Below are 27,347 nucleotides of genomic sequence, written 5' to 3'. Positions count from 1 at the left end.
TTTTGGACATTATTACTCAGTTCTCTTTTTCTCATCTCCTCTCTGAAGGTTCTTTGATCTGGTGTATTGCTCGAGGAGCAGTGGTTTCGGAAATTTAGAAGGAAATGAATAGGTGTACTTTTGATGGTATTAGCATTCCTTTGACTGGTTGTTAGACAATATAAAGCATTCCCTTTGGCAATGGTATTCGGTCACAAAAAAATGTTCGGGCCTTTTTAAAGCGGACGTCTTCATTAATCTGCAAAATTTGTTTCTCAGGGGTAAAGTGAAGATGCGTTCGTGTTGCTTCTAGTCTCCACCAGAGACAGACCGTTTCAAACTAAATTTCGATGGTAGCTCTCTCAGTAATCCAGGTTTGGCTGGCATAGGAGGTGTTCTAGGCAATGAGCTTGGTGAGACCATTATTTCTTATGCGGGTCCTATTGAGGTTGCTACGGCTAATCATGCGGAGCTTGCTTCTTTATTACAAGGTTTGAAGCTCATTATATCTAAAAATCTCGCTCATTGTTGTATCTACGAAGGTGACTCACTAAATGTTATTAATTTGTGTATTAAGAAATCGTGTACCCCATGACTACTTCGGTCTCTTTGGTTGGAAATCATGGATTTAGTTGGCATGTTTATCGTGAAGCCAACTATATAACAGACTCCCTCGTTAAAGGAGGCACTTCTTTGCCTTCTCTGTCTGTGTCTTCTGATGTGATTTGCTTTGTTTAAGTTATTTAATAAAGATTCGAACATTTGTCAAAAAAAAAAAAAAAAATAGTGATGGCACTTCTAGGAGGTATAAAAAGAAGACGCACCATGCATGGGATAATTGGGTTTGATTCAATTAAAAAAAAAGAAAAGATTATTATACCATGGTTGGTGCGGCTAAATTTAAAGTCCCTTCCAGTTGCTCTTCGACTGCTCGAGACAGACCCAATGATCCCTCCAAGTTCCGCCAGACAGACCCAATCATCCCTCCAAATGCCGGGGTGGATGCCATTAGGCCATGCATTATGGTAAGATTTTGAGCCCGCTGATTGCAATAATATTAAATAAAGATTTCAAATCTTCTGTGTTTAAAAACCAAGAGTTTCATTTCATTTCATTTAATTAATTAATGAGTTTTCATTAAAAAATAGTTTTTTTCCAATATTATAGGGCTATTATTTCTAAAATATGTCATTTTTGCAATATTGTTGTTACCTCAGAAATGCTTTGGGAAGAATTAAAATTACATATACTTATAACCGGTAAGGAAACATGAAGGAAGAACAAAATATTATAACACCAGAAACAAAAGATACATTTTCAGCATACATGTCCAATGAACTTAAAATTTCCTTCACTCTTTTCACAGTGAAAATTATGCCAAAGTTTGAAAAGTCGTGAAACATTCAAAGAAACTTGTTGATTGACATTCCAAAGATATCACTTGCCATCATTTTCAAAAAAACACAAAACGAACCCTCTTCCAGATTTCTATATATTTTATTTATATCACTTGCCATCATTTTCTCCAAAGCACAAAACGTGTGCCCCCTTCTAGATTTCTATATATTTTATTTAATTAATAAGAAATTTTTTTATGTGAATCTCTCGTATCTCTTTTCCCCTTCTCTCTCTAAGCAACCAAGCATACAAAAAGATTGTTCATTGCATGAATGCTTTTTAAAAAAGTGCTTTACTAATTAAGCAAAAGACTTAGTTTCTGAACTTCATGTTCTTTATCGGAGTTGTTTAATTTCCATCTTCTTTTGTGGTCGGTCATGAGGGCATGTCTGTATAGTTAGGCAAGTTGAATGCATGAGCAACAAGATTCCGTAAAAATAAAGTAGGTTTAAAGTATCCAAAATTTGTCAATTTTAGCGAAATTCGTCAAAGATATCACTCATGTGGCCAGAGGCACAAGCTTTAGCATTTAAACTTAATAACTGTTGTACAAGATTTTTGAGGCAATCAATTGAACCAAGTAGTGCAGAAGCCTGAAGAAGATAAATGAATGAAACCATCAGATTTAATATGAATATCCTCTGAATTGCACATCTTATCTCACCACTATACAACCAACAAGTGATAAAATACACCTTCATACCAGCCTTTCATAGCTCAAATGTGGGGACTTCCTTAGTGAAACCCCATGTCGCCTGATATAAAGCCCTCGGTAATAAACTCCTGTAAGGGTCCTCCTCTCTCTTCTTCCTTAAGAAGGACATAATGTTCTCCACCTCTGACTTTATGTACACGTAGAGCTTATGTGCTTCCTCTTTGTCTCTGAGTTCAGCCTTTCTCTCTCTAGTCTCAATAGGCTTCCCAAACAAATAATAAAATCGCCCAGGTATTTTTGGCAAAAGCCCAGGGCAATACATGTCTTGGTTCGCTAACTCCCCAGTCACATCAGTCCTGTTATCACAAGCCGAAACACAAGCTTAAATAGCTCTTCAAGCTTTTAAAATTCTTTGGATATGTGTACACTGATGATTGTTATACAAGGAAATGGTAACTATCTGTTGTGCTTTACCAAGGTAATTGATGCAGAGTAATAAAGGGAGAGCTGATTTGTATAAGGTGCATGCAAATATGTAAAAATAACAGTGTTACACTTAGGAAGGTTAATTGCATGGGGGCAAATAAATTTTTGAAACTCAAATATACAAGTAGTTACCCCTTCGACTAAGTCACAAATATTCACCTGTTCATAAGCTTGTCGTATAATTCACAGGGGATTTCATCAAGCATTGACAATTACAACCTTCACACATGATATTTAAGTTACCAAGTAATGAAATTTTAAGCTGAAATAACCTTTTTTTTTTTAAAAGGAAGTTCAACTAAGCTGAAGTAATCTTCATCCCAAACATAGTTACATATGGTCATACCTTAATATTCTCATAATAAGCTAAGCCGATCAGAAAAGGATCCATGTCATAAATAATGTAATACAAGAGAAAATAAAAGAAAATACATAAAAATGATTATCAAAATCAAGACTCGAGCACTTGAGAGCATTCTGACATGATAATACATAAAACTACATCAGATTAACAATTGTAGCATTTATTTAACTTCAATATATTTTATATAAAGTTGTAGGAACCTTCCTAAACCCAGCTTTCCCAGCTTAAAATGAAAGACATCAAGCATGAGCACACACTTAAAGAATACCTTAATCTGACATGCTCCTTATTTCCTTGCTTGATGAAGTCTCTAGCTGGAGGGAAGCTCATCAAATCATTGTAATCAACAACCAACTACTACAAAAAGGACTAGATCAGACTAACAATCGAGATATGACAAATATCATAAGCTATAGCATAAAGGAATGTCAAACTAATGATTGGAACATGGGTCCTGATGAATTAAGACAATATGCATAATCCCATCGTGAACCAAATCACCGACCAAAATCACATGTTTAATTCCACGCTATCAAAACAAATTCAAGTGATAGTTAAGAGAAGATTGAAGACTAAAAGATTATTTATTTTCCTACTTAAAAAAGTTCATTTTCCTAGTCATAAAAGATAATCTCAATAAATGCAGAACTTTAAGGATTTTTACACTAAAAAGATATTAGGTTGCTATGAACAGGATCTTTTTTTCTTGTTCTAAATGGTGTTTGACGCGAATAGGATCAGTAAATTCCCCAATATCGGATTGAAATTTTACAGACTGCCAAAGTAAACTTTTAAGAGCTTACTTCCACGATGTCATCTTCTCCAACAACACCAAAAGGCACTATAGTGGCACCAAATTTAGCTGCCATTCTCACAAATTCCGAACGCTCCGGCCAGAACAACTGATACTCTTCACCCTACATCCATCAAACACATTATATCACTTTAGAAAGTTAAGACTTTGCCAACAAACAAATAAGTATATAGGGGTACAAGTGGAATATCCCCAAGAAAAATACATAGATGGTTCATAGCCAACTGTTATAATATGAAAACACTGTTAGGAACGACATATTCAAAAGTTGACTATTTCTAAAAATGGGTACGGGCCTGTAATCCGCACTGATCTACCCCCCCCCCCCCCCCCCCCCCCAGGGCAAAAAAAAAAAAAACGAGAGAATAGTCGATGCTTGCTATATGCCAATCATGAGTTGCAAGTTGACACATATCCAACGGTTCAAGAAACACCCAACTATTGAACCAATATTATTGCATGACAATGGTTAAAGCGGTTCTTTTCTTTTTAATATATAAAAAAGATGGTTAAAGAGATTAGTGTGCATATATATTTTTCAAAGCCAGGTGGACAGAAAAGTTTACAGATAGAGAGCAAATACATCTTTAGAAGACACTCTATTGGGATCATTCAGACAGATACAAGGAATCACAATAACTAAGTAAAAATATTCACAGGCAATCTAAAATTCTGAGTCATTGGAAAAGAATATTGCATTAGTTCATGAAATAGTATGATAAAAGATCAGAACCCATCAAAGAAAGGTGAGGCTCCTAAATTAGAAAAAATGCATAATCATGGGTTTAGAATGCTATGCCTTTTCTTTCCTTTATGAATGTGAGGCCAATCTCTTTTTGACAACCTAGCCTGATGAGAACGAATATTTGCAACACATCTTACCTGCTGTCTTGTAACTCTTCAGTCAGGGCTTCCTTCCTTATACTTAATGAGTGCGCACTTTCAAACTCATGATAATAAAATTCCATGCTTTTTTAATTTTTGAAGTATGGGAGCAAGTCACAACAAAGTCGACAATCAACAAAGCCTACAGAGGTTGGAAGCATTATTATCAGCTTTACATAATCAGTGTTTGTCAATCGACAATCAACAAAGCCTACAGAGGTTGGAAGCATTATTATGAGCTTTACATAATCAGTGTTTGTCAAAGAACACGGTTAAAGTTGATTGAGATATTATATCTAAAAAAAGGTCGGATTCCTATAAAAATATATTGTACTGGCTAAAGTGTGTAAGAAAATTAGTGGGCTGCACAATTCACACCCATATTTATCTTATTCCCACTGAGAACATAGATGGGAATATTACTGCCACCAAACAGTGAAATATGTTTTAAGAACAGAAGCCTCCTAAACTAAATTGAAAAAGAATCAGACACTTGATTTGTATATTCTCTATAAAATACAAGCAAGGCGTCCACCATAGATTATCACGGAAGGAGGTGAAGATCAACTGTAGTATGCAAATCACAGAATCAGGTAGAGCTACCACCGTCAATCCTCAGAATGCAAATCACATTGTCACCCCCCTTAACCCAGCTATCATCATGTAAGATACACATCATGCATATGATATACTTTCTAATCGGATATGTATGGGACAAACCATAGATATTATATCTTATGACTGCTATAGCATCAAAAATAATACCTGAGCCATGTATTTGGTAATGAATGAGAATCAATCATAGACTAGAAACATAACTACACTACCAGTAAAGTCAAGTGAAACAGCTTACCTTTCTATGAAGAGCCTCACGTACACCGCCTGGGTACAAAAGAACATGAGCTTTTCTTGAAAGAAGTTTAAAAATATTGCTTGGTGATACAGGCACTCCACCAAAATTCCTGATCGCATCAAATGACGATGGATCTTGGGTAGAACTCTCAGAGCGTTTTGAGAATAATAATGGATGAGCAAGGCCTCGCAGAAGTATTTTCTTCTCTCTCAGGATTTCCCCTACAAGGGGAGACAACTCAAGTCCCATCAACATGTGATAACCAACGAATAAAACAGGACCTTCATCGGGAAATCCAGCAAGACCCTTCACGATTGTTCCATCTTCCATAGTTGAAAGCATCACTGGATTGACAGCTTGATGAAACCAACTAAAAAATAATGAAATTAGAGCATTAAGCATAGCAACCAAATGTAACGGGAATTTTCTTACATCATATGAAATCAAAAGAATAATTACCCATTCCTATCAAAAAAAGAAAAAGAAAAGAACAATTACCCATTCTGTTGTTCATATACTTTCTTGAATTCACTTAAAGTAGGTGGAAGGAAATCCGAGAGAAAGTCACGAATTCTTGAACGACGATAAACTTGGGCACCATTAATAACTGTCAACAAATTGATACCATCTTCCTGTGTCAATAACGGCTTCATGTCATTAAGAAAGATAATACTCTTACCAACTAAATTTCAAACATTAAGAAGTTTACATCTGTGAATATTTTGATTATTGTACGATCAACCATATAATAATGGTTCAGGAATTTTGTGCCAACTAATGATCTGCGCACACACTCAAGAGCATACCATTATTCATCTCAATAGAGACTCGATCCTCAAGTTATATGAAATACATCGATACCACTGACATAAAGAACTACAGTTGATGAACAATTTCAGGATTTAATATTCCTCAAGCCACAGGCAAGTTTTATGTCACAAATTTTTAACCAGAAACCTAACTTTCTTCACAGCTGGGACTAGGCAAAATCTAACTCGTCCAGTTTTAAAGCAAGATGCAAGATATAAAGAATCTGTAAAGCCATTCAAGGTTCATAAATATAGACTAGAATTTGTGCAAATGACTTCCACTCAGAATCATTACGTGCAAGCACCCATACAAAGGTCAAAACACCCATGACTAGCACATATAAACTAACAGAAAAAAATTGGGCCCATCTTCCAACCATTCCAACCCACAAATTTCTGGTGAATGGTTACACAAATCTACTGTAAATCCACAGAATCAAAGCAATCGAATTAAGTGAAGCTTAGCAACATCCATTGAGGACATGAAAAAAATTCAAAAGCCCGAGATCAACCACTACAGCATACTTCATAGTATCTCATAATCATAGCTAACACAGCCCCTTACTCCACCTCCACATAGGGTTCGGATGCACAGTTTCAGGAAGGTAAGTTCAAACGATAAAAAGCACATCTTGCAGGGGAGACTGGACTTTTAGCAAGTAATGTAAAATGAACATATGTTTAAAATCATATGAACAATTTTTACAATTTTTCTCTTTCTTTTTTGCTCTTTCTTTATGTTTGTGGTTTTGTTATGTTTCTAAACTCTTATTCTAATTTTCATTTCCCCAATAGGGGTGGCAATTGGATCGGGTCGGTCCGAACCAGGTCTGAGCCGATGTTTGGGACCCGGCGGGTAGGGTTCGTGTCTGGCATGGACCCTATCAGGTTGGCTCCGCGTCTGGGCTGCCCCGACCCCACCCGAACCAGCATAAAATATAAAAAATATATACTAAATAATACATAGAATATCTTTCTTTTCTTTTTTAAAATTTCTAGACTTGGGTCCAGGTCAGGTTCGGTCCAAGTCACTTGGACCAAACCCAGGTCCGGGTGAATTCCAGTCGAGTGGGGCCTAGGTCGGGTCTAGGTCAAGGTCGATCTAGACCTGACCTGACCCATTGCCACCCCTACTCCCCAATTTTCCTATTCTCCTTTTTTATCAAAAAATGGTTGAATGATCCATTTGGTGATCCAAAAATAGAGAACAACATTGGCACTCAAGACCACTAGACTTCAGGATGCTTAAAAGTCATTTAGACATAAGATATCCATTTCTTAATCTGTACTGTAAACAAAAGATTTCAGCAATAGATCATCGTATTCGGTTTTCCTAGGTTCCTGCTACACACTGCAAGACTGAAGACAAAATCTAGTGTCAACCAATGTTCGCAAAATTGAACAGGAACGGTTAACCGGACATGGGCCTGGAAGCAGTTTAACCGGCCAAACTGGCTAACCAGCCGATTCAACCACTCTAACCGAGCAAGCTCCGGGTGGTCAAAAAAGTGTTAAATTTTTTAAAAAAATATATAAAAAAATCTACTAAAATATGAAAAGAATATAAAGAATGATTAAAACAAAACACATTCAAATGAAGTTGAAAAATAATGAAAAAAATGGATTTTAACCCATTTTATATTTTTCAAGCTATTTTTTAAATTTTCTAAAAAAGATGGAAAAATATAAAAGTGAGTATTAATGACCAAAACAAATTTTAATCTTTACCATAATGTAAAGAATATTTAAAAATGCATTACAAATCAAATTCCTTATTTTTGAGAATTTATATATTTTTTTTTTAATTTGTTTTTTTTAAATACCGGTTGATCATCCTAATGGGCGATTTTGCGAACAATGGTGTCAACTCTCAACCTACCAATTTATTCATCATACTCTTCCAAAGATCTAATTTCTCTTTTTCATTCAGTGCATTGAATGAATTCTTTATCCATCATATTCATAAGATTGTCATAGTTTTTCGTAATTCTTCAGAAAGCTCTCCTCTTTCCATCATCAAAAATCAACAAAAAAAAAAAGACTTTTCCTATGAAGGGAACCTAAATTCCCTTTAGCATTTAACTTCTAGATTGCAAATAATACAAAAATCTTCTAATGCAGTTGACAGTGTGTTATGTCAACGAGGAATTAAAAGGATTAGATAACGATTTAGACAACATCACAAAATTTAAGAAAATGAATAGAAAATCTCATTTACCCATTTCATACCAATAAAACTGCATGGCCACCATCCTTGAAGAATCGAACTCTACAGTTTGGTAATGTATGGCGAAGTCGTTCCGCTTCTTCCATACTTGGTAACATTTGGTCCTTGCCACTGACATACAGATAACAACTAAGTTTCTGAGCTTGCACATGACATTAATGTTTAATACCATTAACAGAAATCATGTCATCAAATAGATTAGGAAAAAGTTTATATAAGTGCGAGGCTCTAAAGAATCAATTTAGGGCGCACCTCAAAAATTCACTAAAAGAAGTTGTTTTGAAGGCCAAAAATCTCCTCAAATTGATCATCTCGACCTCAAGATATATGGACATGAGAAAAAATGGATTTCAAGTCTTAGAAATAGTGCATCTTGTAATGCATTTTCGGACCGTCAATTTTCAAGACATTTAAGTGTTCATAGATCTGCTTAATCTACACTACTTTTGAAATTCAAAATTTTATAATTAGAGATGAAAATCAATTTTCAGACCATCACAAAGATTTCCAGCATTGAAACAGCATCTTTCAACACTATTAGAAGGAGCGCCTTACTTTGATTGTTTAGAGCCTCAGCCTCATACAAACCACACCGAATAGATTATTGTAATACTACGGTGACACAAGAATAAGTTGGTTTGAACCATCACAAGTTCCAGTAGTTACACCTAATAAAAGTCTGAACAGAGAAAAAGTGCAATATAAAAAAAATGAGGTATATTGCTTCTGATTTCAAATAGTTGAAGGATGTACTCCAGAATGAAGTGCTAATTGACAAAACTAGACATCAAGTAAAAGTGCCATTTCACAATTCAGATAAAAATATGCTTAACTCATTACTAATGCGACTGAATAACGATATTTATGTACATTGAGAATATGTCCTTGATATTTAAGAATGTGGGAATGAAGCCTTCTAATGATGATAACAAAATAAACACTAATCCCAAGAGCTGCTTTTTATTGGTCAAAACATTTCAAATTTAGATACATAACACAGTCAACCAAACAGTAATAATGGTGAATGATAGCGCATATTGGCACCCACCAGAAAAACAAGAATCAATAAAAATGTGTAGCCTGAAAATAGTGATATCAAGGGACCTTTGGTCCTGTGGTCTGAAAATTAGTTTGTATGGGATAGAGAGGATCTAAAGCATGACAAAAAAGAATTAAAGCATGATAATTCAAACATCAACTTTATTAACCAGGACAAGAACATATATGAAGGGCATAAACAAGCAATAATTTCAATTAATAATCCATAACAAGAGGTATTTCAGTAAACATATATATCCGGTTGAGTTAGAAACCTGGCGAGCACCAAAACTTCAGCTTTGACAGCATGAAGACGAGAATTGGCATAAGAGGAAGCTGATTTAAGTAGCTTTAACTTCCACGCAAGTGTTCCTTTTGGTATTATTTCTGACAAAGCCTGGTAGAAAAGACAAACAACTAGGCTGCATCAGAGAAACTGTCTTTTGACATGATATATACAGAAGTTTAGTACTCCATAGTATATCACAACATTTCAAATACTCTATTTCATAATCACCGTTTCACCATGTGAGGAGTTATCAAATTCTTCAATCTTGGCCTATAAACTCCCATCACTTTATGAAGATAGCATGAGTTTCATTGATCAAATTTGCATCCCGTCCCATACTCATTTCAGGACATATAGAAGAAGCATTTGGTCTCATTCAGGTTCATTTCACAACCAACGTTATTTCTTTGCCTCATATCAGTCGAGATGCATTATCACAAATATTTTCACAAAAACTGTAAACTAAAGCTTGACTTGTTTGTTGGTAGACAAACTCTCATTGGTTCAATTGTCAAGGCTAATTTGAGCTCTATGCAATGGTTGGTGTGGTTGAGTAGTTATATAGAGATACCTTTGTCATTTAATTGTGTGAGGGTGTTTTGGCAATTTGGTATAGAGAAAACATTATCTATACGATGTGACACCCCGATATTATGTTGTGTACATTATCTCAGAAATTATCACCAGATTGATATTTACATTTGTGTATTCCCAAAAAATTTATAACCTCCCACATCACATACAACAAAACCACCACTACTGCTAAAAAAATACTTCTTAACCGCCTCAACCTTCTTAAGTCACTAAGCTTTTCATCTTTTCCTGTAGTTCATGAGCATTACCCATAAGCAGATAAAAAGGTATGATCAGACCGCAGGTCATTTGATTTCACACAACATTCGCTCATTGCAACTAGATACATTTCAAATCATAAAATAATCATCCACGAGTTTGACGATGGCTTAAAGAAGAGCGTTTCAAGTAGTAAAGCTTTTAAACCATATGCAGTATAGTGGAGAAGCTGACTTACAACTATAACAAAGTGCATTCCTAGTGACCAATTATAGCTTCTTTTAGTTATTGAAAAAAATGATAGTTAAATGATAAAAGAACATTTTGAAGAAACTTACAAAAGCATTTTATTATGGTGAATCTAGGCCACAATTCTACATCATTACTGAATTTAGGAGGCTTCATTAAAAACACAAGGTAACTCAACATATTACAAGAAAAAGAAATGATTAAAAAACAATAAACAAGGAAATAAGTGCTGATTCAATAATTACAGAGAGACAGGGTAACAAGGCAACAAGACTGCCTGATAACTGGTCCACCATCTCTGGAGGAGAAAGCCCCTCTGGAACATCAACCATTGCCATCTTGACAGGATCACCTAAACAAGTCATTGAGAAAGTAATTACCCAAACAGCCTGGAGGTGGACGATATAAGGATGCTAAGATATAAGAAAGATACACTCCAACCATGCATTAAGATACTCAGCTCATAACTAATAAAGAACTTGTGCATAACACACTTTCATATTATGAATGGAAACTTCAATCTATGAATATAGTCCAAAAGTCATGGAGAAAATGTTATACAACACAAGAAATGGCAACCTACTGCCATTGCAGAAAACTAAGAATGAAAGAACTATCAGGCCAAGTAACAAAGGAGTATCTGCAAAAATTCATTTCTCATGAACATGAGCAGCAAAGAGTGCCCACAATGTATGCAAAAGGGAAAGTATGAAATGAGACCAATTATTTTTAGAGTCATCCCTAGCCATCATATGTGAAATCGGGTGACAGGGGGCATCCCATTGACCGTGCTCAAAGTCCAAGAAATTTTTTCTCAAACCTTGTATGGAAAAAGGACACACCCATAGCCACCCGATTTCACACCAGATGGCTAGCGGTGATTCTAACCTACTTGTATCAAAGGTAAATTGTCTTATAGTAAACAATTTAATATACAAAAATGCGAGTTAAATTGTATTTTGTAGTTCATTCATACTGAGAAAAGCAGGCAGTAGTCCATTCATAATGACAAAAACAGGCAGCTCATTTTTATCAAGTCAAGCTGAATTAGACCAAATAGAACGGCACACTTATGAAGCTCTTTCAGAGTCATGATTTTGAAGTAAAAAAATTCGGCCTGTCAACCCAGAGATGTTTGCAATTTTCACATAAAAACTAGGAAAACAGTAATAATGTTTCCAAAGATAACGGAGTTATCCCTAAACTAATCAAAAGAATCATTCAATTTCTAAATCCTATCAAGTTTTATCAGCAATTGTCCAAAGTGCCACAAAAAAGAAACAGGCGCATATAGGGATTCTGATCTAAACTGCACCCCATGTAAAAGTCCCTCTAGTTAAGTGTAAACAAATTACAAGACACAGATTAGGATGCTTTTCAAATCTATGGGCATATGATACATAAGTAAAGTAGTTCAGGATGTAAGTCCCCTCAAACAGGTAGTAGTAATCACAAGGTCGCAACAATCTCTAGCTTTGATCATTTCACGCTTATTGTGTTTGTGAATTGTTTAGTGTAAGGCCTACAATAGAGAGCAAGACTAAACATCATCAATTATGTTAAATTTTCATATTGATTTCATTCCGGCTCCATGACTAAACAAAACACAAAGCAAAGCAAAGCCTAAGTTAGTCTTCTTCTAAAAAACAAATTAGCAAAACCTCTTGAAACATATTAGTTGATGAGAGATAAGTCTAAAACCGTTAATATGCAATAATGTTGTAGGATACCAGCCTCATTTATGTAAAATACTTGCAGCCAGCTCAAATGACAATTAGAGATAATGCTACTTTATCATACACCCATTTCAAGAACATCCATTACATGCATGAGATGTTTATCATGGAGTTTTAAGTGAAAGAGTTCCAACAATATACCCATTATGGTGCTTAGAAGATATGGAATGGCACTATGTAGCTCGGCTGGTACAGCCTCAATCAAAGGTAATAGAGGTTGCAGTTGTGACTTTCCGAAGGATGTTGCTGAAACAACAGGAAATGGGTTACCATGTAATCCATATCACAAATGTAAACCCGGAAAGTGAGGTACGATCCAATGCAAAACCACATGCCAATGGAGTCACCACCATAAAAGTAAAATGAAAGACGGAAATGGAGAGACCAGAACAGGACATGACACAAACAGTGCATCCCTTTCTCTCTCCATCATCATACATCATTCATCACTGCCCATCACTTTGTCAGATGTGAATGACCCCAAGAACTAGATTTGTTTTTCATAGAGCATTGAAAAAAAGCATATGTAAACATATTTTTAAAAATAAGATAGATTCCAGACTTCTTTTTGCAAAACAAAAAGCCAAGATCATCATTTACCAGGATTGGACAGGATCAATACAAGGTCAATCGCAGGATTACGAGCCGCAACAGCTAGTGCAAGGCATCCTCCAAGAGAATCTCCGAGAAGATATATTGGTCTGTCTGGAGAGAGTGCATGCTCTAACCTCACTGTATCTTCAACAAATTTTACTAGCCCTGGATCCATGAAACCCCAATTATCCATCTAGACTAAATAACATAGAAAGAAGGTCCAGCAATGAATAACAATAAACATTGCCCAATGCAATGAGAACATAAACTGCTAAGTACAGGCACTACAATTCTTATTGCAAATAGGCATTCTCAAAGCTGTTAGAAACCCAATAAGAACTTCTTAAGAACATATCAAATTCAACATAAACTTTTCAATAATTAAATAACAGAATATAAGTAAGTCCATCCTTACATGATAATAGTAAATAAATAAATAAAAATGGCCTAATGAAGAACGCATATTTTTCTAACAGTTTTAGAAGAGTACGAATTTGTAAATTTTTACACATGTTGCCCTTTCTCAATATAATCCATGGTAGTCCATTCAAGGTGACATCAGGCCACCTGTAAACTTAGGAAAATCCATCAAACTTTGTTGCCAATTTGCCATACATTAGCTGTGAGCATCATTAGAAGCTCTTCATGAGCTACCAATGCTGCTAATGCTACCTGTAAGTTGGAACCCTCATATTTGTGTAACTTGTGCAAAATTATGCACTATTCAAAGTCCCCAAACGACTTTCTCGTTAGCCCCGAAACTGCTTTGCTTATCGCTAACAGCCTGCAATGATCCCAGCCCATTCTAGGTCAAGTCAAACGTGGACTTGATCGGGTTCTAAAGCTTGTAGCATAGTCTCCATCACACATGTCAACACTGCCCTTAAGGCAGTTCAATTTCATCAATTTGCTCAACCGAGTACTCCAACACGTAGAGAAGAACATAAGGTTAATGGAAGAAGGTGAAAAGAATATAACAGCATCCACAATATAATCAGAAGACAGAACAATAAATTTGTCATATGAACTACTAGAGAAGAATTGAGTCGCCAACCTTCAAATGGTGTTCTGTCATAAATAGGAATGTGCATGCACCTAACATCAAAAATCCTGCACTTAAAGTTAATAAGGGATTAGTTCACCTTTAATAAGCAGCCCTCATTACAAATTATTCCACCCACACTAATTCTTGCACTCAGACACAATAGTGACGTGGAGTAGTATAATGTCTTAAGCAGCCACTAATATGTATATGTACAAATTCAATTAAAAACATGAATCCCCTCTTGTGATGTGGACCATCATAACATTAATATCTTACCATATAAGAGGGAAGAACCACCATTCTTTCTACTAAAAATCAAATTAAGCACCTCTTCTCTGGTGCCAACATACCCTAAGTTGGAATTCTCCAAAGTCCAAAGTAATCCATAATTACGTGGAGAGAAGAAATATCCTAAAATGAGTAACCAATGGCCGAAAAGGATTAGAATACCCATATGCTACTCTGGCTTGCAAGAACATTCTATTCATTTTCACAGTCAAATGTGGATTGCCTTTTTAAATATTCATTTCATAGCAATATGCGTTTGTACCCAAAGCAAATTTTGAGAAACCTCAGAGTTCATTTATACATCAAAGAGCATACATCTCACAACTCCAAGACAGAGAAGCCATTTAATTCTAGAGTTAAAGAACCCAGTAAATAAACTCACTTAAGGAACATAAAACATGAGAGCGCCGATGCATGCATGCATCTATATGTATACATAAATACATATCGACATACAAGCATACATACATAAATACAAACACACATAACCATAATGTAAGCCATAGGCACAAAAAACAAATGAGAATAGACATAGACAAATACCCATATGCATATATAGCATGAGCGTAACCACATGCATATATAAGCCTACATGCATATACACCTACACGCACATACACACCGCTGCACACCTATACTTAGTTGTGAAATTGTGAATGCATCTATGTAGTTTTGTAGGTACCTACATATATATAAACAAGAAAAAAAACATGCATTGACATAGACTGTAGTTTTGTACTTTTGTACATAGGTACCCACGTATGTATACTGAAAAGCAACACAAACGCACAAACCCTTACCTCCCAAGAGCTTGATGATGCAGTATGAGCCCCAAACCAGTGCCATCCATTCCTACGATATTAAATTTCAAATAATCATATTCGATTAAGGAGCATCAAACCATTAATGGAACAGGACAAGAATTACAGCAAAAAAACCATAAAATTTTCTCAATTCACCAGCATTGTTTTGAGCCAACAAGTAGCTTGAATAATCGGCAAAAGAAAGAGCTCAAAGCAAATAGACTAAGGGCATTCACCACATGAGCCATGAACATCATTTGGCAAAGGGGTGCGGTTTCTATAGAGTTGAGGCTCTAAACAATCAAAGTAAAGCGCACTTTCAAATAGTGTCGAGAAATGTGGTTTCAATGTTGGAAATCTTTGTAATAGCCTTAAAATATATTTTCATCTTTAATTATAAAATTTAAATCTTCAAAAATAGTGTAGATCGAGCAAATCTATAAAAACTTGAAAATCTTGAAAATTGACAGTCCAAAAATACGTTACAAGATGCACTATTTTCAAAACTTGAAATCCATTTTTTTCTCATGTCCATGCATCTTGATGTCGAGATGATCAATTTGACGATATTTGGGGCATCAAAACCACCTATTCTAGTGAAATTTTTGAGGTGGGCTCTCATTTGATTGTTTAGAGCCTCGGCTCTATATAAACTTTCTCCTTTGGCAAAAAAGCAACTATTTGATTCAAGTCGAGAGTTATTAAGTATTGCCTTCTATAAATTCTCCATCCCCGAAAAAAAACAAGAAAAATAAAATAAAAAAGGCCAACCTACATTTACACTGATTGTTGGCTTTCATCCAAAAAGTTGACAACAAACAAGCACAATAATGAAAAGCAGGTATTCCATCTAAAATATAATTATGGAGCAAGAATAACCACACAAGAACTAAAAAACAACTACATTAAACAATAAACAAACACTTAACAAAAGACATCAACAAACATGTATTGATGTCCATAAATAAAATGCTCCGTAACATGTACCAGGCAGAAAGAGCAAAACCGGAGAATCCTTCATTGGACACCCACATTCAATAGGGGTAAACCAGCGAGGTGGTCCACCATCCGGCCTGGTAAACTCCTTCGACCTATCGAAAAAGTCTTTCACACTTTGAACTTCCCAGCTAAGATCATCTTCTAACAATTCCAACCCCCTAACACCACTCTCCACTTTCAACTCTTTATCCTTTCCCTCTCCTTCCCTTTCAGACACAACTCTCGCATTGCCTTCAAACCCAATCAACTTCTCTTCCTTATTCTCTTTTTCCAAAGACAAAGTGGTGGATCGCCCATCCACCAAAGCATTACTCCCTGTCTTTGAAATCGAATATCGATTTCTACTCGAAAATAAAGGATTAAAACTGGGAATAAGATTGAACCCACATGGATTAGAAAAGTATTCCAAAACCCTGATCCCAATTGGAGCATGAGGAGTACCAAGGGCCATCGTTGGTGCCATTTAGGCCGCAAGAATGCCTATTCAACAGCAAAAAATCGTAATGTCAATCTAAAACAAGATAAAACAGCACCCCAAAGTATCAATCCAGCAGTTCAAAGCCTAAGTTCCAATTTAATCCAAAAAAAAATCCCCCTATTCACTTCATGCCTTCTCCTCCCCGTGCAAATTTAACAGTATAACATGAACTAAAATGAAAACAAAGGACTAGTGAGAGAAAGAGCAGTCACAAACTCCCTTAAATAGAGTAGTCAGTCGACAACCAAAAAAACACTAAAAAGAGTTGACCTCATGCTTTTCAGACCACACAGCACCACCACTACGCAATGTCCTTAATTTTTAAAGATGCGTATTGAATGCAAAAACCTTAGAGAGAGAAAATGGTAAGATGACTATTCAAAGAAAATATGAATGTCTGAATTGGGGATTCATGCACCTAAAATTATTAAGAGAAAAATCAGATAATAACCTTACAATTGGATGAATGGAAAACAAAATTGGGGCTTCGTCATAACTGTCTGGTCAGAACAACCCAATGTGAAAAAATTAATAATAGAATGGGGGATTTTAGAGTGAGAGAGCTCACTCTCTTTCTTGTCGTGTAGGGAGAGAAGGACCAAGAAAAATATTATTACCTGAATAGAAAATGAGCGGTTTGGACAGAGGCTCTGCATCGCTCCTTTCGGGACATGTGTATGCTGTCCTCCTCTAAGACCACCCATTTTACATTTACAGAGAAAATATGAAAATATTTTAGAGAGAGAGAGAGAGAGCGAGAGAGAGCACGAGTTCTTGGACCAAACACAACAATAGAAGGTGCCGTGACAAAACGAACCTGCCAATACCAGAGCAGCAAACAAATAACCCCTCTCTCTCCCAGCGTTTGTTTCTCTCTCTAAATGACAAGGACTGCGACGGGTGCCGAGTCCCCCCTCGTTGGGTTGGCGACAAAAGCCTCCCTCTCTCTCTCTTCGGATTTCTCATGGGTAGAGCAGTGATTTTCTCTCTCCTCTTTCAATCGCTAAATAATTAATGTGTGCCGTGCCGTCTCGTCTTTTGAAAGGCACATTAGTGGGAACTGTCTCTCTCTTTAATGGGTGGCTTTTTTGTCTTGGCTCAAGCTTATACGGAGCCGAGCCCCTATACAATCAAATTTAAACCTACTTCACAAATTTTACTAGAGGTGGATGCTCTTCCTCTCAAATATTTTCAAATTGATTATCTCGACATCAATATGTATATACATGAAAAAAAATGGATTTTAATTATTAAAATTGTGTATTTTGTAAGTATTTTTGAACCGTCAATTTTTAAAATTGTCAAGTTTTCATAGATCTATCGACCTATACTATTTTTGAAGCTTTAAACTTTATAAATAAATATAAAAATATATTTTAAAGCTAACACAAATATTTTCAGTGGTGAAACTATATTTTTTTGACACTATTTGAAATTTTTTTGATACTATTTGAAGGTAGGCTCTAATTTGATTGTTTAGAACCTAGGCTCCATACAAACTACACCCTTTGTTTTTGTCACTTATTTTCTTGGCCTTTTTTTTCTCACAAATAATGCAGTGGCCATCTTTTGAAAGCGAATGACCGGGAACTGGCTCTCCGGGTGGTTTTTTTCTACCTCTTTAATGGGCTTTTTTGGTCCATGGAAAGCTAACGACTGGTTTAAAGGAGGATTAAAAGAAAACACATAACCTTAATAAAAAATAAATTTTAAAAAATCGATTTTTAAATTAAAATGAGTATTAATGATCAAAATTATTTTTAATTTTTACTATAATATAAAAAATACATTATTGATCAATTTTTTTATTTTTAAAAACTTCTCAATATATTTTTAATACCGATCGAACTGAAACATCTAACAGAGTTGTTAGTAGCTAGATCGCCCCATGGGAAGGTGGAAAAAAAAGGGGTAAAAATTGAACCTTGGATTTGGTGATGTAAATCCGTAGGCGCTAACAGCCCCGGTACTCTCTAAAAAATCAAAGAGCGAAATTACAAGTGAGTCCAAGTTGTAAGCCATTTGCCGTTCTTATTGAAAATGCCACAAAAGGATGTCGGAAACGTGTTCTCAATCACTTCGCCTTCAATGTAACATTTATGGTGCCGTTGGCAAACGGAATAATCATGTACTATTTTCGTAGGAGTAGAGGTACGGTACCCCTTTAAATTTTATCATGTGCGTAGGTTTGATCTAGTATGTTACGAGAAAAATTTTTATTTTTCTCCAGAAGTCCAATCATCTTTTTACTATCTGACCGTTCAATTTTGATTAAGGGAGTTATTCATCGTTTAATCTTAGATCTGGCATCTTAAAGTATTTTATTTTTAATTTTTTTATATTAATTGTATGAATATGAAATTTGATACGTGTCGTTGGGATGCACCTATAAAAAATATTAAAAATAGTTTTTTGATAGACCAAAATACCTCTTGAAACTTTCAAAAGTATTTTGATCATTTTATTTTATTGAAAATATTTTTTTTTATTTTTCATTAGTCCAAGTTTAATAGAGGAATGGACATCCAAAATTTAGTGTCAAAATAGTTTATAGAAAAAAAAAATAAAAAAAAAATAGTGTAGAGACGTGACATTGTGATTGGGACAATCTTAGCCCTCCATTCAGAATGGACGGTTGGATAAAGGGGAAGATAGAACTTCTATGTTGTAGGGGAAGCATAGAAAGTTGGCCCATATATTATTAGGATTATCTCAAAATCTATTTTTATATCTAATTATAAAATTTTAAATTTAATAACTGGTTAAAATCAAGTAGAACTATAAAAATATGAAAATCTTTAAAATTGACGGTGTAGATAATATGTTGTAAAATACACTATTTCTGATACTTAAAATCTTTTTATTTTTCTCAGTGATACATCTCGATGATGATCGGCCAAAGGAATTTTTTAGGGGCATCCGTAGTTCTACATTATAAGGTAACATCCCTATATAAACTTTTTCCAACATTTATTTATGGGTGTGGTTTCTTTAAGGTTGCAACTTTAAGCGATTCATGGCCCACTTCCAAATTTTATCACAACATGTAATTTTGATGTAAATTATTTTTAAGATTATCCGTAAATCTATTTTTATATTTAATTATAAATTTTAAATTTCAAAAATGATTAAAATCAAGTAGATCTATAAACATATGAAAATCTTAAAAATGGACGGTCTAGATAATGTGTTGCAAGATGTACTATTTATGAAACTCGATATCTTTTTTCTTATCATATTCATACATCTCGATGTCGAGATGATCAATTAGAAGGTTTTTCAATATTAAAACAACATTTTTCAATAGATTTTTGAGGTACATCTTTAATTCTACATTCTAAGGTTGCAACCTTATATAAAAATTTTCCTTCATTATTTTTGCACGTAGAAACAGCAATATATGAGAACTCTTTCTCATGTTGCGTGACCTTATATAGAAGATCCAAATCACTTATATTAGGGTGTGATTTGTATAAGGCTCCGGCCCTATACAATCAAAGTAAGACATACCTTCAAATAATATTGAAAGATGTTTCAGTGCTAAAAATCTCTGGGATGGCTTGAAAATTTGTTTTCATTTCTAATTATAAAATTTAAAGCTTTAAAAATAGTGTAGATTAAGCATATCTATAGTCACTTAAAAATTGACGGTCCAAAAATTTTCATTACAAGATGCACTATTTTTAATACTTGAAATCTATTCTTTATCATCTCTATACATCTTGAGGTCGAGGTGCTTGATTTGAGGATTCTTAAGCATCGAAAGAACCTGTTTTAGTAAATTTTTGAGGTGTGCCTTAGTTTGATTGTTTAGGGCCTCAACCTTATATAAACCTTTACCTTTATATTATAATTTAAAAAGGGCTAGATAAGCTTTTCTCAACTATGGTGACTTTATGTGAAAAAAGACGCCACGTGAATCCAACTCCACATCTTATCTTTCTTTTCTTTTCTTTTTCTTCCAATTTTTTTTTTTTTAAGAAATGAGAAAAAATATATTTATTAGAAGCAAACATTAGTTATGCCTTTTGGAGAAGGGAATAAGAGGACATAGAATGGAATATGGGCAACCTTTATTTGCTTTTCCTACTGCATAAAACTTCTATATTTCTCACTATCCAATTGGCCCTTCTAAATGGACAACTTAGATGGCCCCAATTACAATGTCACTCTCCATACTATTTTATTTTTTATTTTTTTATAAAAACATTTTGACACCAATTTTTGAGCCTTATGGTCACTATATTCTATCAAAAATATTTTTTAATATTTTATTTAAGGGCGCCGCATTGAGATGATAGCAAATGATTAATGGCTCACTTGACCTAAATTGGACAGTTGGATGAAAGGAGAAGTTATATCTTTTATGTTGTAGGGGAAGCATAAAAATCTTTCCCATGTAATATTGGAATGGATTACTTATTAAACACAATCATGCTCCCTTTTTCGACATCCGCTGTGAACTGGAAATCACAATCATGCTCCCTTTTTTGACATCCGCCGTGAATTGGAAATCACAATCATGCTCCCTTTTTCGACATCCGCCGTGAATTGGAAATTGAGGATGGAGATCAGCCCATAGAGAAAGACAAGAAACCCTTTACATTTCTTCTCGAAATGTAAGGGGTTTGGGTGATGGCGGAACTGGTTGGTCATGAGAAACCAAATACCTGCTCCAAGTAAAGAGCTTTTCTCCACCGTGTGATCGGCACCCTATTCGTGGTAGAAATGCAGTTTAGTTTATTGGTGTCCCAAGTGTAGGGACTTTTGGTGAAATGGGTCCTAGGAACCTTGACAGCTTGATTTTTTTTTGTAGGCAAGTGGTTGAGATAGTGCACACTGAGGGCTCGGAAATGGATTTAAAATGGGGACACGGTTTCTATGAGTCCATGTAGAAATGAGTTACCTCTTAAAAATTTATTTTTGAGATTGATTTTTTTATTTAATTTTTAAGGATATGTAATCTCTAACATGAAGATCATGAGTATGAAAAAATAAATAAATTTTAAAAATTAAAAGTAATAATTCTATTAAGAAAACATTTGGATCATTAGTTTCAATTGTTTTTAGATGGACCACATATTTGAATCCATCTTTAAAATGGATGCTTTATACCTCAAATACCACAAATGCAAAAATGCCGCCCCTCCCGCATTAAACAATTTTCTTTAAAATGGGCTCTTTCTTGTGTATATGGGCCCAACGTCCCCTCTGAAAGTGATCTCTTTTGGAACAATAATATGAACTCTTTTATCATCTTCAGGTCGTCAATAGCGTATTAAGGCAGCCAGAGGAATCAAATTCAATACTCCTACTACTCCTTTCAGTGACTTAGCTTTCGATAAAAATCCTTTGTGAAAAACTTTTTTATTTTTTATTTTTTATTTGTTAATAGTGGAAATAGAAGGTGGGACGTAATGTTGAGGCATCTGCCTCAACTGATAGCGGTCTGATACCCAAACCGCTATCAGTTGAAGCATCAGCCCCCTAAACCACCAATACCCAAACCCTACTCCCTATATCAGTTCAGTGTTTTTGAAAAAGCCAAGTCCTTAAAGAAAAATCTAGTCAATTGAAAGTGCAAATAATAGCCCATTTGCAGGAGAAAATCGGTGTATTGATGGGTCAAAGAAACAAAAAGAGCCGCAAATTGCACTCTTTCTTAAAATCAAATTCAAGAGTGGATTAATATTAGGGCAGCTTTCCATTGGTGCTTAAAGTGGGAAGAGATATACTAACATCAGTACACCACATTAAATGGCTAAAGGAGGGGGACAAGTAATAAGCAATAAACAAAAAAAATAAAAAAGGAAATAAATAACAAAAAAGGAGAATGCCAGAATTAGCAAACCAATAAAACAGAAAATAAATAACAAAAAAAAGAGAATGACAGAATTAGCAAACCAGAGACAAAACTCAATCTCTTACTAAGCTTTCTTTTCTCTACAATTTTTTCTTTAGAAAACCCTCAAAATTTTAATTTTCTGAATCTTTCCTTCTCTAATATAGACTTTATATAGAAAATAAGGAAACCCCCAAAGAACAGAAGTCCATATCCTCATAAACTCTGAGATATCCTATACTAAAGGTTTCTTAAAATTGAGGATTAATATCCCATTAAATATGAAAAACAAAGAGTTATCCCATGAGTATTTTGGGTAAGTGTTACAAGGTGAGTTTGCCTTGAATGCAAGACAAATCAACATCTATTCCCCCAACTATGTCCCTTTAAATTGAATTTTGATGGAACCCGAGAAGAGATCTCAGAACCATTTTAGGACGCCTGTCATGACTTGTACATGACCTTGAATCTTGCTAAAACATGTAATTTCAATAAAAATAGGGCAATCTGGTTTTCGGTATTTTTTTTTTTTAAAAAAAATGTATATAAAATCCTAAAAATAAAGAATTTGGTTTATAATGTATTTTTTAATATTCTTTATATTATCGTGAAGATTAGAAATTTTTTTGGTCATTAATACTCACTTTTACATTCTTCCATCTTTTTCAGAAAATTGAAAGAAACGTACAAATTGATTCTTTTAAATCTATTTTTTACATTAATTTTCAACTTCATTTGAATGTTTTTTTTGTTTTAATCATTTTTTATATGTTTTTCATATTTTAATAGATTTTTTTGTATCTTTTTTAGTTTTTCCAACAATTTTTTGACCGCTCAGGACTTGTTCGGTTAGAACGGTTTAATTGGTTGGTTTACCAGTTAGACTGGTTAAACCGCTTTTAGGCCCATGTCTGGTTAACTGCTCCGGTTCAATTTTACAAACACTGATTTCAATACCAAGAATCCCTACGATAACCTAAAAGTCTATTCTCACCTTAATTATGAAATTTAAAACTCTAAAAATAGTGTAGATCTAGTAGACATATATACACTTCAAAATTTAAAAAATGGACGGTTTAAGTGTATTACAAAACACATTATTTTAGGATTTGGAATCATTTTTATTTTTATATCTATATATCTTAATATCTAGATCATCAAATGTATGGCTTTTCAACATCAAAACAACTTTTTTGGATGATATTTTAATGTACACCTTAGTATAAGGTTCATACATAAGGGGCACACGTGACACCAGAGAATTCCTTTGCATCCCTAGTGTTTAATGAAATTTGGGATCTATGCTGGGACACGGAATTCAGTAGTGTGTCTAAAACTACAGGAGCACATGGGACACTAACTCCATTACGCAAAAGTTGCTATTTTATCTGAAGTATTGAATTCATTTTGAAACCACCATTTAAATACTTTTTACAGGTGGGGTTTATGTGTAGCACCCACCTTAAACGATCAAAGTAAGGCACATTTTCAAATGCTGCTAAAATATTCAATTCTTATGATGGAAACTCTTAAAATAGCTAAAAATCTGCTTTTACCCTTAATTATAAAATTCAAAATTCTAAATAGTGCGGATTGAGTAAATTTATAAATACTAAAAAAATCTTGAAAATAGATGGTGCAGATAATATATTAAAATATATATTATTTTACTACTCGAAATCCATTTTTTTTATATTCATATATTGTGATGTCAGGATGATAAATGCCCACGATTGATCCTAATTCCCAATGCTAACACAAGGGCACTTTGATTATTTTTTTTTATTTTATTCATGATGTACTTAAGTGAAATGACAAAAAAATGAGAACCCCTGAAATGTTAATGGACGGGAGTTTCTATGAGTCCTCGAACTCACATGTATGTGTGTGTCCCCCCTCTAAAGTCCATTTTAAAGATGGATTTCATGATCTAGGCCAAGATAATTTCATACTTTTTCTAACATTAATTTAAGTCCTACTTTTTTACGTCCAGCTTAAGATGTACTCGATGGGTGAGGGGATGCACACATCCCCTAACTCACAAATAACTTTTCCAATGTTAATTGATAACATTTGATTTTGTAAAGAGTTTCACCATCGTCATCATCATCATAGCTTTTTCTCAACTATTTGGGGTCAATTATATGAATCATGACCTGTCATTCTGCTCTATCAAGAGCTATACTCGTAGATAAGCCTTAATCCCATATCTTTTCTTATTACTTCTAACCATTTTTTTTGGGTCTACCCCTTGTTTTTTTTTAGCCTTCCACTTGAACCAACTCGTACTTTCTAATAGGTGTTGTATTGGATATATGTTACACATTTCTACCTAAGTCTATTTTCTGTTATCTCACCGTCTATTTGAGCTACACCTAAATCTTTCTGAATGTATTTATTTCAAATCAATATCCCTTCTTATCTTCCCACTCATCAATCTCAACATTATAATCTCAAACTGCATTCATCCTATGGTTTGTAGTTTTTTGACCGCCCAATATTGCGCCCCATAAAACAAAACTAGCCTAACAACTGCCATACACAACTTCTCTTTCAGCTTCATTGGTAAGAGACAATCATATAAAGCTCCAGTTACATATCTCCACTTCGTCTATCCAACTTTAATTCTATGTTCAACATCTTCTTCAATCTCTCCATCTTTAACCCTTTAAATAATTATTTAGAAGTTGGTTGTTAGGTCGAGGACAATACAGTACCTGTCTCCCCCAATCTAAATAAAAAAAGTTAGAAGTCCATGCATCGAAATTAGAAGAGGGATGTGGTTCATGTCAAGCTCCTCTAAATAATAGCCATGAGTGGGTCCAAACATGTTTTACATTGCTTTAAAGGGAACAGACCTGTGGTCTCCAAGCCCAAAAATAAGGACTATGATTTGTTTTACTTTCAAGGAGATCACACCATTTCCACCGAATCTTGCATAAGACAAACACCATGCAATAATGAATATGTAACAATAAAGTGGCCTTTATATTCACATTTTTTTGGACATATGATAATATACAATAATCTTCAAGGGAATCTTAACATGTGTTTTAAAAATCAGATCGATGGGTGGATCGTCTATTCTTGTTTTAAAGTTTAAAGCATAAACAAACTTTATTATAATTGCTAAATCATTAATCTTTACAAAAAAATTTAGGACTTCTAAGAGAGAAAAAAGTTTATATAAAGCCGAGGTTCTAAACAATCAATTTAGGGTGCACCTAAAAAAAGATCATTAAAAGAGTTTGTTTTGAAGTCCAAAAGTCTTCAAATTGATGATCCTCTTGACCTCAAGATGTATGGACATGAGAAAAAATGGATTTCAAGTCTTAAAAATAGTGCATATTGAAATATATTTTTGGACTGTCAATTTTCAAGTGTTCATAGATCCACTCGATCTACACTACTTTTGAGGTTTTAAATTTTATAATGGGAGATGAAAATAAATTTTCAGACCATCACAAAGACTTTCAGTATTGAAACAACATCTTTTGACACTATTTGAAGGTGCGTTTTACTTTGATTGTTTAGAACCGCGGCCCTATACAAACCACACCCCACTATATTTTTCATTCTTCTTTATTTGTCCTTAGACCTTAACCGTCTTCTTTCAAAGTTTGACACAAGCTATCTTTTGCCCCACGTGAAAGTGGCATAGGGTGGTCCGCCTAGATATGAAATATAGGTTTTTAAAATAGTAGTATTTAGGGTTTTAAAAAAGTCCAACATTTAAAACCCTCACATTTTTTTAAGGCTTTGCATATGGTTGCAACCTTAAACAATCAAATTAAGGTGCGCCCCTAAACTTTATCATGAGAAGCAATTTTGATGATGGAAATTTTTAAGATGGTGTGACAATCTATTTTTATCTTTAATTATAATATTTTAAACTTCAAAAATAATTCAAGTCAAGCATATCTATAAACGCATGAAAATCTTGAAAATGGACGGTTCATATAATGTGTTGTGAGATGTATGAGTTTTAGGTCTTAAAATCTCATTTTCTCTCTATATCTATACAATTCAATATCGAGATAATCAGTTAGATGTTTTTCTAACTTCAAAACAATCTTTTTTGAAAGATTTTAGAGGTGCACCTTAATTCTGCATTTTAAGGTGTCAACCTTATATAAACCTTTTTTTTAAAAAAAAATAATGTGGATATTTTTCACTTATTAGCATATACTCTTAAGTCTGCCTTGTACACAACAAAACCAACAAGCCACAAGAGATGGTATGTCTAGTGAAACTCATAGCATATGATCATGTCCCAAGTTGATGAGGACTGATACTTTTTATGTACTTACTGGAAAGAAAATATAAGATAGTCCCATGTGCAACTGCAGCTATAGTAAGAGTTTAAAACAGCACCACTACTCCCTTGTGTACTTATAGAAAATAAGAGTTTAAAACAGCACCACTAGTCCCTTGTGTACTTATAGAAAATAACAGATCCTCCTTTTTACAAAGGGAAAAGTTTATATAGAGCCGAAGCTCTATCATCTCGATATCAAGATGCATGGACATGAGAAAAAAATTTATTTCAAGTTTTGGAAATAGTGTATTTTGTAATGTATTTTTGGACCATCAATTTTCAAGATTTTCAAGTTTTCATAGATATGTTGATCTACACTATTTTTGAAGCTTTAAACTTTATAAATAAATATAAAAATATATTTTAAGGCTATCACAAAGATTTCTGATAGTGAAACTTCATTTCT

At 34.3% G+C, this 27,347-nt stretch overlaps 1 protein-coding gene across 28 annotated transcripts; it reads right to left on the bottom strand.

The window, feature by feature from the left end:
* Positions 1-1,872: 1,872 nt before the first annotated feature.
* Positions 1,873-17,673, bottom strand: LOC18445214 (phytyl ester synthase 1, chloroplastic). 28 transcript variants are annotated; one of them, XR_016049951.1, is made up of 15 exons: positions 17,599-17,673; positions 17,399-17,471; positions 16,292-16,783; positions 15,302-15,353; positions 14,223-14,278; positions 13,175-13,333; positions 12,716-12,820; positions 11,084-11,190; positions 9,784-9,905; positions 8,473-8,581; positions 5,933-6,066; positions 5,435-5,804; positions 3,686-3,799; positions 3,151-3,239; positions 1,873-2,388 (listed from the first exon to the last, which is right to left on the bottom strand). XR_016049951.1 is itself a non-coding variant. In XM_020674167.2 (15 exons), the coding sequence occupies exons 3-15, from the start codon at positions 16,764-16,766 to the stop codon at positions 2,088-2,090; spliced, it is 2,190 nt and encodes a 729-aa protein (XP_020529826.1). In that variant the 5' UTR covers positions 16,767-16,783; positions 17,399-17,471; positions 17,599-17,673; the 3' UTR covers positions 1,873-2,087. The 28 variants fall into 28 exon arrangements, 7 of the variants coding, with proteins under 7 accessions (XP_020529826.1, XP_011627415.1, XP_020529825.1 ...); XR_016049965.1 differs by having other exon boundaries at positions 5,933-6,041; XR_016049961.1 differs by having other exon boundaries at positions 3,151-3,236; positions 5,933-6,041.
* Positions 17,674-27,347: the final 9,674 nt, after the last annotated feature.

Source organism: Amborella trichopoda, chromosome 2 (assembly GCF_054954075.1).
Source record: "Amborella trichopoda isolate Santa Cruz 75 chromosome 2, AtrichopodaSantaCruz75HAP2 v2.0, whole genome shotgun sequence".
Classification (NCBI taxonomy): Eukaryota; Viridiplantae; Streptophyta; class Magnoliopsida; order Amborellales; family Amborellaceae; genus Amborella; species Amborella trichopoda.
Note: the sequence above shows the minus strand (reverse complement) of the source record. Positions and strands in the feature narration are given on the sequence as shown.